General features: G+C 38.6%; 1 protein-coding gene across 2 annotated transcripts in view; it reads left to right on the top strand.

The window, feature by feature from the left end:
* LOC119729493 (tyrosine-protein kinase Fer-like) overlaps positions 1 to 13413 on the top strand; it is a 30778-nt gene that overhangs the window by 2548 nt on the left and 14817 nt on the right. For both annotated transcript variants that reach the window (XM_038202063.1, XM_038202064.1), the window contains exons 2-6: positions 5795 to 6028; positions 7214 to 7387; positions 9183 to 9279; positions 10239 to 10428; positions 10986 to 11123. In XM_038202063.1, coding sequence (XP_038057991.1) covers positions 5795 to 6028; positions 7214 to 7387; positions 9183 to 9279; positions 10239 to 10428; positions 10986 to 11123 — 833 coding nt within the window. The remainder of the gene's footprint in view (positions 1 to 5794; positions 6029 to 7213; positions 7388 to 9182; positions 9280 to 10238; positions 10429 to 10985; positions 11124 to 13413) is intronic.

Genomic DNA, 13413 nt, shown 5'->3' with positions numbered 1-13413 from the left:
CAGTTTACACGGATAATGTAGAACGTAGAAGTGTTTATAACTTTTTGCAGATGCAGCTTCACATACATGTACATGTAGCCTTTACAAATAATTACATACATGTGTACATGTAGAATCAATAATCATTCAAGCATTTGTACCACGTAGTACATGTACATGTAATTGTTCATGTACGCATGACATGGATTGAAAAAATATTAACCCTAACCCACCTCACTCCTCCAAAATCCTCCTGGCGGTTTTGGAGGATTCTAGAGGATTGAGGATGAATGGTGATTGAATCAAATGAGGATTCTGGAGGATTGAGGATGAATGGTGATTGAAGCACATGAGGATTTTGGAGGATTGAGGATGAATGGTGAATGAAGCACAAGAGGATTTTGGAGGATTGAGGATGAATGCATTTTGAGGCAGGACTGTCTGATGATTTTGAAGGATTTGGCGTTGGTTATCCTTCATTTAAACACGAGTGCAAAGTTTTGGGATGAGGAGGATTTTGGAGGATTGAGGATGAATGCATTTTGAGGCAGGACTGTCTGACAATTTTGAAAAATTTTGGCGGAGTTGAAAAATTTTGGAGGATTTTGGAGGATTGAGGATGGTTGTAAGCAACAAAGGCCTAGGGGGTTAGGGTTAATGTGTCTTGTTTTACCACAATAAATGTGACCACATACATGTAGGCCTACTGGTAATGTAGGCCAGGAAAAATAGTGTGTTTTTTTAAATTGAAAGAAACAATATGGTGGGTGGGAACACCTTTTTTTTTTGGCTTTTAAATTTTTTTTAGCCAGAAAAAAAATGATTTAATTAATTTTTTTTGTTTTTGCATGCATTCATTAATATGTGAATCAACTGTTATTCCGCGTTTGCTGCGCTGTTTATCATAGGTTTCGCTGCATATTGCGATATTGCGATTTAAATGATATAAACATTTCCCCCCAAAAAAGAAATAAACATTTCAAAAAGTGTAAGACAGTGTCTGCAAAAAGTCGGATGGGGCAGCACCATAAGGTTTCTTTCACCCCACCAAGTAGTAAATCAAGCACGTGTGTAAATTTTTTTTTCCAAAAATAAAAGATAAAAAACCCAAAAAGTTATGGGCCTTACGCATGTGAAGGGTGCACATGTTTCAAAGAGGTACATGTACATGAGGTGCTTGGTCTTCCATTAATTAAATGAATACGTTCCAAGCATACGGTCATGGAATGGCGTCCTGAAGTACCTGGTACCATAACTTTTTACTTCTGTCATTTCAGTCATCTTGAGACTGCATGTGTCATCAGAAAACCATAGCAACAGAACCCTTGAAAAAAAAAAAACCTTCTCTTGAAATATCACGGGCCTTCATAAATGTGTGGTTTTGAGCAAGCTGTCTCCAATAGTTGCAATTCATGGAAAATGTGGCCGTCTGAACAAATGGTGGTCAAAGTTTACGAACAAGAGAATTTGTTTTATTGTAGTTTTCTGTAACGTGAACGAATATGAGTTATGACAACACACAATGTACATGTATGACATTTGATGTGTAGTTGGAACTGCAATTTTTGTCCAACCAGCAGTCTAGAGCCGTAGAGGTACAATGTACTGAACATGCATAACTTACTTTGTGCTTCAGGTTCTGTGTATTCATTCAACCATAGAGCTAGGACCTAGCTCTATGATTCAACAAACATGACAAAAGGAAAGCTCACACTGCTACATGTACATGTATTCAGATCCGGTCATGCGTAGTGAGTTCGGTTGGCACCTGTTCAATACAATAATTGCATCGCTAACAGGGGCCCAGGAGCCAAAGTTTAAGGCTAAGTTATTGGTCCACTTTGTACACATTTAATTTTACACCAGGGCTATGCATGTATTGCAAATATTTCAGTATTTGATCATTTGAATGACTTGGACTTGTGTTGATCAAAGTGTATCAAATGTGCTGATCAAGTTTAACATGTGCCATTCTAAATTGGCCACCGATTGGGATTTACATGCTCATGCAGTTGCTGAAAATCGACAAAGATGTAAAAAAATAATGCATGGCTGATATTTGACCTACATGTACACATGTAGGCCCCTATTAAATGTGAAATTTGTGTTACATACATGTACATGTATTTGTTCCTTGCTCGTGGCATGTACATGTACATGTGCAAAAGTGGATTTCACCTTGAAACATGCCAAAAGTGTGGCATTTGACAATTTATGATGAAACCACACAATTTATAGGATTTAAACTTGAACAGTGTTGTTTTTCATCATCTCCAGATTTCTCACATTTAAATAAACATTTAAATTAAGAAAAAGAAAAAGAAACTCTTCGGATATTCAGTTGATGAACAAGTACATCCAAAATGTACATAGTCCATGCTGCTGTGTAGGCCTACATGTACCGGTACATGTACTTTTGTGGTTATTTTGTGGGTTTTTTTGCGTGCAGTTGTAGGCCTAGGCCTATGTCATGTCTGTAGGGGGCCTGCTGGTACTTGGCTTCTTGTGTCAACAGTTGAAACAGAGGTGAACCATTTTTGATTGCATTATGATTCATTACACATGTAAAGTTACCCCTTCAAACAGGAAATCGCCAATTTCCTTCGGTCTTTTTTAAAGGTGAATCCAACAGCTGGTTCAGAGAGTTTTTTTTCCGTTGCCTCTAAATGCACGTCATTTACAAGTTGCTGGGGTTTTATTGACATTGGATTCACATTTTTTTTTTTTTAACACACAATATTTTACCCCAAGCCCCTCTCCCCCAAATGCTTCTTTCCGGGCGCCGGAGGTAACCTGACCGACCCTAAACATTTAGATGCAAATACATATATATGCAGTTGAATTTTTTCAATTTTTTTTTGGAAATTTAAAGTTTGTTTTTGTTTATTTTTATTATTAGGTTTTTACCTCTCACCAAGGTTTCTCAGGGCCCTGAGTGAAAGTGAGAAAAAAATCAATCCGGTGGGGCTTGAACCCACGACCCCCTGCTTTCTAGTGCAGACGTCTTACCACTCGACCACCGAGCTTGCAGGGATTGGCTGGCTGGTTCCAATCAGATTCAAAACCGACCAGCCGATCCCGGCAAGCTAAAAGAATATGAAACTGATGAAACACACACGCACACATCACTTAATTAACCGGCTGACATGACTTACACTTGTATTCCTCAATTTGATAGAGCAATCAATTTGATTTCATAGGCTTACACATATGTATGTATGCAGGATTTTGCTGATGGATGGGTGGGGGCAGCTCACAATCTAGCAGATGCCAATTAAGTGAACAGCTGTGAAACACCTATTTTTTATTAGTTCTCAAATACCCCACTGATATGTAACGCATACAATGACATACTGTTCAAGTAAACAGTAAAACAAAACAGTTCATATTCATCAAAACGTACCTGTGTACTTACCTGCTGTCTACCATGATCATTGGTAAAGCCAGTGGTCTCATATGGATCCATGGAAATGTGTTGTGATCAGCTGGTTATTAATTATAAAGAAACAGTGCTCTGTAAGGCTGGTTCAAACACAAACACACACCTTTTGATACAATTTAAGCTCATCCCGACTGAGACAGTAATCGTCCAACTTCCTGTGATACTTCGTACATCTGTGCTTGCTCGTCTAACGCTTGACCTCAGAAGTTTCTCCAAGGGTAACTGATTCATTCTTGATGCCCGTGTACTTCCCCAGAACCGTTTCCCCTCACCCCACCCTTTCTGTGGTGCGCTTGATTGCTTGTCCCCCTTCCCAGAAAGGAATGGTACAGGCCCCCGTCTGCGTAAACATACGTGTGTATGTGTAGCTAGCTGCACTAACCACTGTGGAAATCGCCCATTAAGTCCAGTAGCTCCACCAGAATCTGTGCGTCTAGTCGCTAGTTCTCCTTGCTCCGTGCCAAGTAAACTCTATAAGCTTTCGTTGAAGACGACCAGACTATATGGAAGTATGAGCAAACCTGTGTTGCACGTCCACCCCCAAACCGCCTTCAACCGGGAAGTGCGGACATTTAGTAACACGGCCATAAAATGGAACCGGACGGTGAGTTATACACAAATACAACTCGTAATCGGGACCAACTTGGGAGCAGTTTTTCGCATTCATGCACCGGTATTCAGCAGAAGCATGACGGACTTCTGAGGCTACTGTACAGTGTCAGTACGTGTACAACTTAAGTTCACTAAGGCCTTTTTATTCAGCTGTGCTGTGCAGAAACTACCGAATGTCTGAATATTCAATCATATCAACCGAATATCCAAATAGTATTTTACCAAAGAGAAATATTCGAAAAATGTGACCCATCTTGAAAAGATGACAGGAACATCCCTGATGTAAATTTACATTGTACATGTACTCATATTTGTTGAGTGGTTTTATATGTGTATCTTTTAAATCTGTCAAATGTCAGCTGGTAGTCAGCTTTCTCATAAAAATATATCGATACATGCACAATAGTCATAAACAAGTTTTAACCTCAATGTCGATGTTTAAGTATTTGAATATTTGAATAAATCCAAGTTCCACCAATACTCAATTATTCAAAAGTATTCATATAGGCCTACTACATTGTATGTACTCGTGTTGAAAATTAAGTCTGCTGCAAGCAGACCAAGTCAGATTGAGCAGGGGCCACCAACGCATACAAGTATTTGTAAACAGGACCAACAGGACCAACATACATGTACAGTACACTTTGGATTTTTACAGCCATGTGGGTAGATCCTCTCAGCCTCAAACCAGGGCTGAATTTTTAACCTGTGTACAGCACCAGACCTGTGCATGAATTCTTGCTACATTTAGTGAGAAAGTTTCCAAAGTTCTTTGGCTGAAGTTACTCTTTATTTGATGAACAATTTTTTCAGTAAAAATTTCTACTTTTTTGTGTGCAACTGGAGAAGAAAAAGCTGCATTTATAGGAAAAAGCTGCTCAGCCAATCATCCTCATTGATCTTAGGTGCTCAGGAACTGAGTACATTCGTCATAACTCTGAAGAAATGTACAGAAATAGTAAAAGTTTCATAGAACATTTATACATGGACTGCACCATGTACATTGTACATGTCATAAACAGTGGAAGTATGCGTCATACTCAAGGGTCTAAAAATAAAACAATTAAGTCCCTCTAGAGCTGAGTTGTGACTTTCCTTCAGACATGTCAGACCATGCATGTATTTTTTCCAGAGCTACATGTACCATACACGTATACTATGTGCATGAATTGTGTGTACATGTACATGAGCTTGAATCTCTGATTGTGAACTTTAACCACCTTTCTAGCTGATTCATTTAAGTATCAGATGAGAAAGTAAAAGTTGTAATTTTTATTAACTGTAGAGCGTGCATACCGTTACATGTATACATGTACTACACGTACCGATACCTTTGTATGATTATCTCTCCCACAAGAACATTTAGACAGGTATTCAGTATATCAGTACGTACAGCACATGTATACGTGTGACATGCTCAGTCATAGTTCTCTGTCAAGAGAAATGAAATACAGATCAGTTCAGCGATGCAGTTCTCTGACTTTCCTGACTTTGGACAATTTTGGGTAAAAAGTTTACCAAAGTTAAATTTGTATACCAGGATTCATGAAAACAGCTGAATCACTTTTGAGATTGCAAATGTGAACATGAATAATACCACGGCAAGCATATAACACAGCATGAGTTTTGTAAAAAAAAATCGAGCGCTTTTTACGACTCTCAAATTTGGCTGTGAAGACATTGTGATGTCAAACGATCTTCACATTCTCTAACATGAATGGCTTTATATACATTGTGTAATTCTAACATTATCGCCGACAGGTGCGGGGAGCCAGTCGCATGGGCTTCGGCACGGACCTGCAGGACAAGACCGCCCATGACATCATCCTGAAACTGAACGACCAGGAGCTGAAGCTGATGGAGACTCTCAAGCGTGTGGTCCAACACAAGATCAAAGCGGACAAGGAGTACGCCACCTCACTTGGACTCATCGGCGGGCTGGCCAACCGGTTTGAAGAGGATTCACAGATTCAACACAAAGGCTTTGCGGTCAAGGTGAGGCTTGAATTGAAGGGACGTTGGTCATCAGGCTGTCTTGGACACACGCTGGACACAAAAACCATTACTGTTCATTGTTTGGAGAAATCGGAGAATTCAAAATCCGGTTTTTTTTTCCCCTCCAAACTGGATAACAGTTACCGGTATCCAATTTTCTTTAGCTTGTGTCACAAAAAAGAATGGCTTGATTTTTTTTAAGGATGGTTTTGACTTTTGAATACGTGGTTTCCAAATTCGAAAGTGAATAGTGGAATTCAAATCAAATTTGTAAAAATCCCGATTTTAATCCCACCACTACCGGTTCAATAGACCCCTTGTCTATAACATCACATCTGAGGGCAGCTCTTTGCTCCTGTGTATGCATGAGTACACACATTGTGAATTCATTGCACTGAATTTAAATGACAAACCGCTCCTTAGTGAGGGCGCACCATGCAACGGGTCTATCAGCAAGATGCAGTTTACATTGTTTCTTTAAGCCAAATTTTGCCTCAAGAAATGTATAGGTTTTGAGCAACTCTTAAAGCTTTTATCTCGCCAGAAAAAAGGTCATATACCCGGTACATGTAGTCATGTACTGTTTTTTGAGAATCACTATGGATGCATACCGGTATTTATGGTTCACACAAGATCCTTGCACTTATCATGGAGATGGATGTTTAGTGTTAACAATGAAGGGAAATTATGTTTCTCGTTTTTTTTTTTTTAGTTTTTAATAATCCATTGTTGATTTTAGAATACAAGACAAGGACGATGAAAGTAAATGTGTGGCAATGATTATTAACTCTTCACTGACAGGGGGCAAATTGTGTTTCTAGTTTTAAAAATCCCCTGTTTTAAAAATACCAATTGATGTTGAAGTTGAACAAAGAAATGGACTGGAATCCTCTACCACTGAGATTTCAAGCCCTATGTTAACAGATCCCTATTACCAGTAGGTTTAAAGGTATATCTGTATACATGTTTATGTACGCACCTTCTCAAATTTCCCTTTCAACTGTCTTAATTGAACGTTGTGTAAATAGATTGCTAGACAAGAAAATGAAAGTACTTTTGAGGCAGTAGTTAACATTTGTGTGGATTCTTGCAGTTATCTTAGATTCAGGTACCTAACAATTTGACCTTGCTCGGTTGTGATACATCTTATATCCTCTCCACCATTCTCGTACTCACCTTCATCAGGCATGGAGCAACATCATCAAGGAAACCGACTCAGTGAGTAAACTGATCCGACAACACGCCGACGAGATGAACACTGCGATCGTGGACAAGCTGAGCAACATGATCAAGGAAAAGATGGACCTGAAGAAGCAGTACATGCAAGAACGGACAAAGATCGACATGGATTACATGAAAGTAAGACAAACTATTAACTAATAACTGTTGACGCAAAAGGCCTCTGCCCTCCTCACATTATTGTCTCACACTACCTGTTTTGAAATCAATGGTCAGCAGAACCTGATCGGGGCCAAAAGTGTCTAACACTAACAGGCATACTGTTCACAGTAACAGCGATTTGAATGGAGGTCAGATTTTTAAGATTTTGGAATGTTTACCTTTCAACCCTGGTCACGGTGAAGGCAGTATTTTACTTGTGTAGAGCATAGAAGCCATGCAAAAGCTGTGCTGGATTCTTGCTAGTGTGAAAGGTTTGCCAAAGTCTCAGGTTTCGACCCTGGTCCAATAAAGATTTCAGAAAGTTTGAAAAGCCTGAAATTGGTCCAAACCTTCCCACATGTACATGTCCTAAATCCCTGAAATCAAACACTGCGCAGGAGTTCATCAGCCACACATTTTTATACATTTAATTCAAGAGGTATCAACGCTGTGTATGTGTAGAGTTGTTGTTAGGCTTGGTACATTGTAAATTCTGCTAAATTCTCTGATATACACTGATGTAAAATTACGACATTATTGTACATGTATCCTGTTGTGTAGTGCAAACAGAATTGACAGGTTTGAAGATTACGTTTTCAGTTTTTAAGTTTTCAGTATCAGTTGCTGACTATGTATGAAAAGGTAACAACACAAGGAAAATGAAAGTAAACTTAAGGCATCGGTTTCCAATACTTTAATTAATTATAAAGAGTAGGCCTAAATTATAAAATTGGATCAAATCTTTTTGTTCGATGTGTACGTTGTAAATGTATGTACATATAGCTTTATTCTGCTTTTCCGCTAGATGTCTCAAGAAAAGTAAAAGCAGGCCTATATAATAGGAAACAAGGCCAGCTGTGCAGACGATGTACAGATGCGGTACATGTATTAAAAAGTGCGGAGTTATTTCCTAAGGGATTCTGTAATTTTTGTATTGCGGTCATCGGGACTAGCGAAGCCTGAAATCTGAACCAGGCTTGGACGATTATCTTGAAGGCTGGGATGAGCAAATTTTCAGTTTGAGACTCACAAGGACACAAGTTGAAGGATTTCCTAAAATCCCTTCTCATTTGGTTTTCTTAAGTCTTGCAGCATTAGACTTTATGTCATGAAGGATTGTATTTGTAGTCCATAGAGGTTTTCCAAACCACGGGTTTGCCTCCAGCTTCAGCTACTTCTCTGGAGCCAGAAGCAAAATTGTGTGCTGCAATGCCCATTGAAAATCTCGCTAATTGCAACTTTTAGTTTTGGGGTTTCAGGAGCTTCAGCGCTTGCGATCTCGTTATTTCTTAAACAGCATTTCCAATAAGGTACTGGTATCAAATTCAACCAGAAAGTTACCGTGACAAAACGTGTATTTTGGATTTTTTTCAGCGAGAAATATCCAAACAAGGATGATTAAAAAACTGCTCAGTTTCTTTTGTGCCAGGTGTACTGTACATGCATAAGTACATACATACATCATGGAGAAATGCATACATGTACATGTACATGTACATGTATGTATATACATTGTACCTTTGTACATTTGTACACAATGTATACAGTACAATGTATACAAGCAATTGAACTGCTTGTACAATGTACAAAAATGTACATGTACTTTTAGGGTCTCTAACCTGTATATTGAAACACCTGTCTAATTATAGACAGAGTAAAGACATGTAAGACTTGAGTTGTGTCTAATTGTATTAATCCATCCATCCTGTTGAAGTTTACACGTAGTAAATTAAATGTGTGTAATCATTTCCATTGTGACTTTGCTGTCTCTCAGGTCAAAGGAGAAGTCAAAGACAGCTTAGCGCGGTATCAGAAAGCAGCCAAGGAAGCGAAGGATGCAAAGGCCAAATACGAAGAGAGCATCATTAAAGGTCAGAAATGACGTCATTCACGATTTTTTTTTTTTTTTGGCACGATTTCAAGTTTCTAGCGCTCACTTTAGCAAAGTGTATAGAGCGACTTAACCACAAGTTGCAGAAAATTGTCCTTTTTAATTAATTTGTTCCTGTTACTAATTCTTCCTGCTCTCTGTTATATTTTCCCCGCTATATTTATGTTACTGTCAATACAAAACTCTCATAACAGTCCTTCTAGCTTTTTGTCAACATGAACTATTCTGTTCATATTCTTTGAGGTATTTTTCAGCCTTATTCCACGGCAATGAAAGTAGCGCACTCGGCAAAACGTCCCATGGAAAGCCTTAAGATAATTATAAACATAGAACAAAACGAAAATTACTAAAGTGGTTAATTAGCAGACATCTTGCCATTTTTTAATGTTAAATTTTGCATCGAACACGTTGAAGGAAACGAGAAGAACCATCTAGTTTGTTCTGTCATCATACCCATAAAATGAGTGAGGAAAAAAACCAAGGTTACATCTTCATACAAAACTGTAACTTGTAAGGGCATGGTTTATTACAGATAACAGATTTTCATTTTTTTGTTGGTTAATTTCAAACTGTACATGGACCTTTGTGTATAATGCACATACACTTTTCCAACCAACATTGTCTGTTGGAAGAGCATAGGTACATGTACATGTATGTTAAGATGGCAAACATTTCTTTGTAAATGCCAGTTCACACTTCTAGCTGATGCAAATTCCACGTCACAAAATATTTGCTGTGAAATTCGCCGGGATTAAAATATGTCCAGCTTCTTCGAATTTGCTGCGTGAGTAATTGACATGGCGTCACAAATTCGCTTCAGTGTTTGCTTTTGCGCTGAGTATAAACCGGCCTTAAAACTTTGTTTAAAAAACAAACAAACAAACAAACAAAGAGTGTAATCTTAGTCCTATTTGGGGTATCTTATAATGCCATGTACAGCCAAGCCTAAAGACATTGACAAAGCCAAAGATCGCTACAAGAAGACAGTACTGAAGGTCCACAAGTGCCACAACGAGTACGTCCTAGCGCTGAAGGCAGCCACACTGCACCAGGAGCATTACAGGACTAGTATCCTGCCTCGACTACTGGAATGTTTGCAGCAGTCGCAGGAGAGTCAGATAGCTCAGGTGTAAGTTGGTGTCCCTTTTTTATCACGGTGGGGTGGGGGAGGGAGGAGGGGGGAGGGCAAGGCAGTTACTTTGTACACTGCACCAGGAGCATTACGGGACTGCATTACAGGACTAGCATCCTGACTCGACTACTGGAATGCCTGCGGCAGTTGCCATGGTTGCAAGAGAGTCAGATAACTCAGGTGTAAGTTGACTTTCCTTTTATGTAACAGTGATATAGCCAGAGGGGTATTGAGGTTCTTTTAGCCACCCTTTACATGCAGATGGAATTTTCACGTCGTCACAATCACTGCATTGTTATCCGTACACCAAATTTCTTGGCACATTTGGATGTCTAATGGGGAAAAATCCAGACCATGCTTATTCATTTTCTAATCGTAATTTTGCATTTGAGTATGGTATTAGTGTTTGATAATTCATATTTACATGCATCCATTGACTACATTGTTATTTTGACCATTCTTTGCACATGGAAATATCACTAGAATTAGTTGAACTCAAAACTATTTTTTTACATATTTTACTTTTCTTCTCCTGGTTCTTTTTTTTTTTACAGCAAACAGACAATGTCTGACCTTGCAAACCTGTCCAGTACCTGCACAGGAGATTTTGTGGCCAGTCAAAACGCCGTCATGAGGAGTATCGCCGACCTCCGCCCAGACAGAGAGTACTCCAACTTCGTGGAGAATCACAAGTAAGATTGATCTGGAATTAACCTATCGCGGTAGAATCTTGTCAACTCAGCTTGTGAAATATTGTCCAATTACATGATAGACAAATGGACGCGGAACGCGCAAAATCTGAGACAAACAAAAGTTAACATACAAAATTCCATAGGGTTGTCTAAGGGGCGTGGCTAACTCGCAAATGGCGATATGTTAATTAAAAACGTAGCCAATATTTTGGTTCACGATGCTGTGCTTTGAGGATGAAATGAGACAGAAACCCAAAACAGCCCACATGACTTCAGCGTTGTTGTAATTGAGTCCATCACGAATCTGTCCAAAAGTAGAACCAGAAGTGCTTTCACAAGTCAAATCATAAGTAACCAGAGGATGAACAATTTCAAAAGCTTGTGACTTGTGATGGACTTGTGATGGACTTGTGATGGACTTGTGATGAACTTGTGGGGACTTGCAATTGACTCAACATTTTTAGTAGGGTTAAAAAAGAAGAGAAACATTTTTTTGAGATATTAAGAAATACCTACATGTACAGGCACAAAATATGAAAACAGTCCTCATCGCTTGTACATGTAACTCAATTGCTATGGGGAAAACATTTCCTTAACTAGACAGAATAAAAACAATGCACAACTATTGTCAAGATGATGTGTTGGTCGAATAGCTCATAGTAATTGCCTTTTTAGCCTACAGATATATATCATCTAGCTTGTATGCAAAGAGTTAAATGGTTTGGTTGAAATTTCAGCGGCAGTGTGTAGGATCTAGTGCATTCATTATCTGTGAGCAAAGAAATGATGTGCAGTACCACAATGACTGAAGTTTACTTTATTTCTCCAATTCAATTTCATTCAGACAAAATCAACAGCAACATGTATGCTGCACATAACAGTACATAGATAAGAAAACAAAGAACAGTTGATTTCGTTGGGGATAGCCAAAAAAAAAACCCCAAAACCAATTGCTTACAACATGTACAATAGGCTTCGTTTCCAGTAGGTCCAAGTCCATATTTCCTGTACTTTGATTGGCCTATACATTTTAGTGTTCAACTATCATACTCTCTGAATGCATTGCCTATTGCCGTGTGCATACGTGGAAGTTTAATGTGGTTGACCTCGCGTAAGAGGTCATACCGGTTGGCTGTTCTCAGAGTCTATCAGAGTCTATCAGAGTCATGAGAGAGTCTGTGGCTTTGTTCAGATTTGAAGCTGTTCTGGTCAGTTTGAGTGGGTGACTCCTTAATTCATTCAACACTGTACAAATCCCTCTTAATCCACATGGAAATGAGCGATTACTAAATGCCATGGCCTATTGAGCACATTTCTGATGCCCATGGGCAAAATACATAACACAGTTGTTTCAGTTTTTCAGATTAGTTTTAATAAATGTTCACACTTGTTTCTTGGCTAATTTCACATTCTATCAATAATTTTGTGCATGAAGTCTATTTTTGATTGTAAATTGTAATGCCTTCTTTTCTTTCGAAGTACATGTACTAATTAATTGCCCTTGATTGGATGAATAAAAAAAAAAATGAAAAAATAAATGCAAAAAAATAGGACATTACACACATTGTAGATCCTGTACATGGTGCCTGAATGTGCTGTATTCTCGTACAATCTCTCAGGTTTTTGATGTACATTGGCACGCTCTGTTGCATCTACATGTATGTATGGTTTTGCATTCTGCTGTGTACCGGTAAATGTTTTCCTGGAGAAGAATATTACTCAATATTGCAGAGTCAAATTACATATCCTTCCATCTTTGGTAATTATGGTAATGTAGACCTAAATTGCAATGAGGCTCCACATGATGTGTTCAATTTTCTATGGTACATGTACATGTACATGTACGTGTACATGTAGAACAAAGTAGAAAGTTTGTTTCCTGTTACATGTACTTGAACTCCAATGCATACATCTAACATTGATAACAAAGGCACATTCCTGTAAGGAAACCTTCCGGGTACCAAAGGCAGTGGAAACATTTCCATAATTTCTACAGAGGAAATGCTTTACATGTTATGCCATCTGCCATGTACATACACATGTACATCATGCATGCCATGTCTGGTACATACATCATGTACGCATACCGATAAAATGTATGTACAATTCAGGTTTCGAAATTCTGCTTTCCTAATTATCTGTGGTTGAGTGTGTGTACATACATCGTGTACATGTACAATGTAGCTATGATTCAGATACATGTACATGTAAGCTGGAGGGATACAGATCTGTAAACTTGACATGTGAATGTTCTCTTTGTCATTGGAAAAGGACATTATATTAGCCATAT

This window comes from Patiria miniata, unplaced genomic scaffold (assembly GCF_015706575.1).
Source record: "Patiria miniata isolate m_02_andy unplaced genomic scaffold, ASM1570657v1 HiC_scaffold_21, whole genome shotgun sequence".
Taxonomy (NCBI): Eukaryota; Metazoa; Echinodermata; class Asteroidea; order Valvatida; family Asterinidae; genus Patiria; species Patiria miniata.
This window is presented reverse-complemented; position numbering and strand designations above follow the sequence as displayed.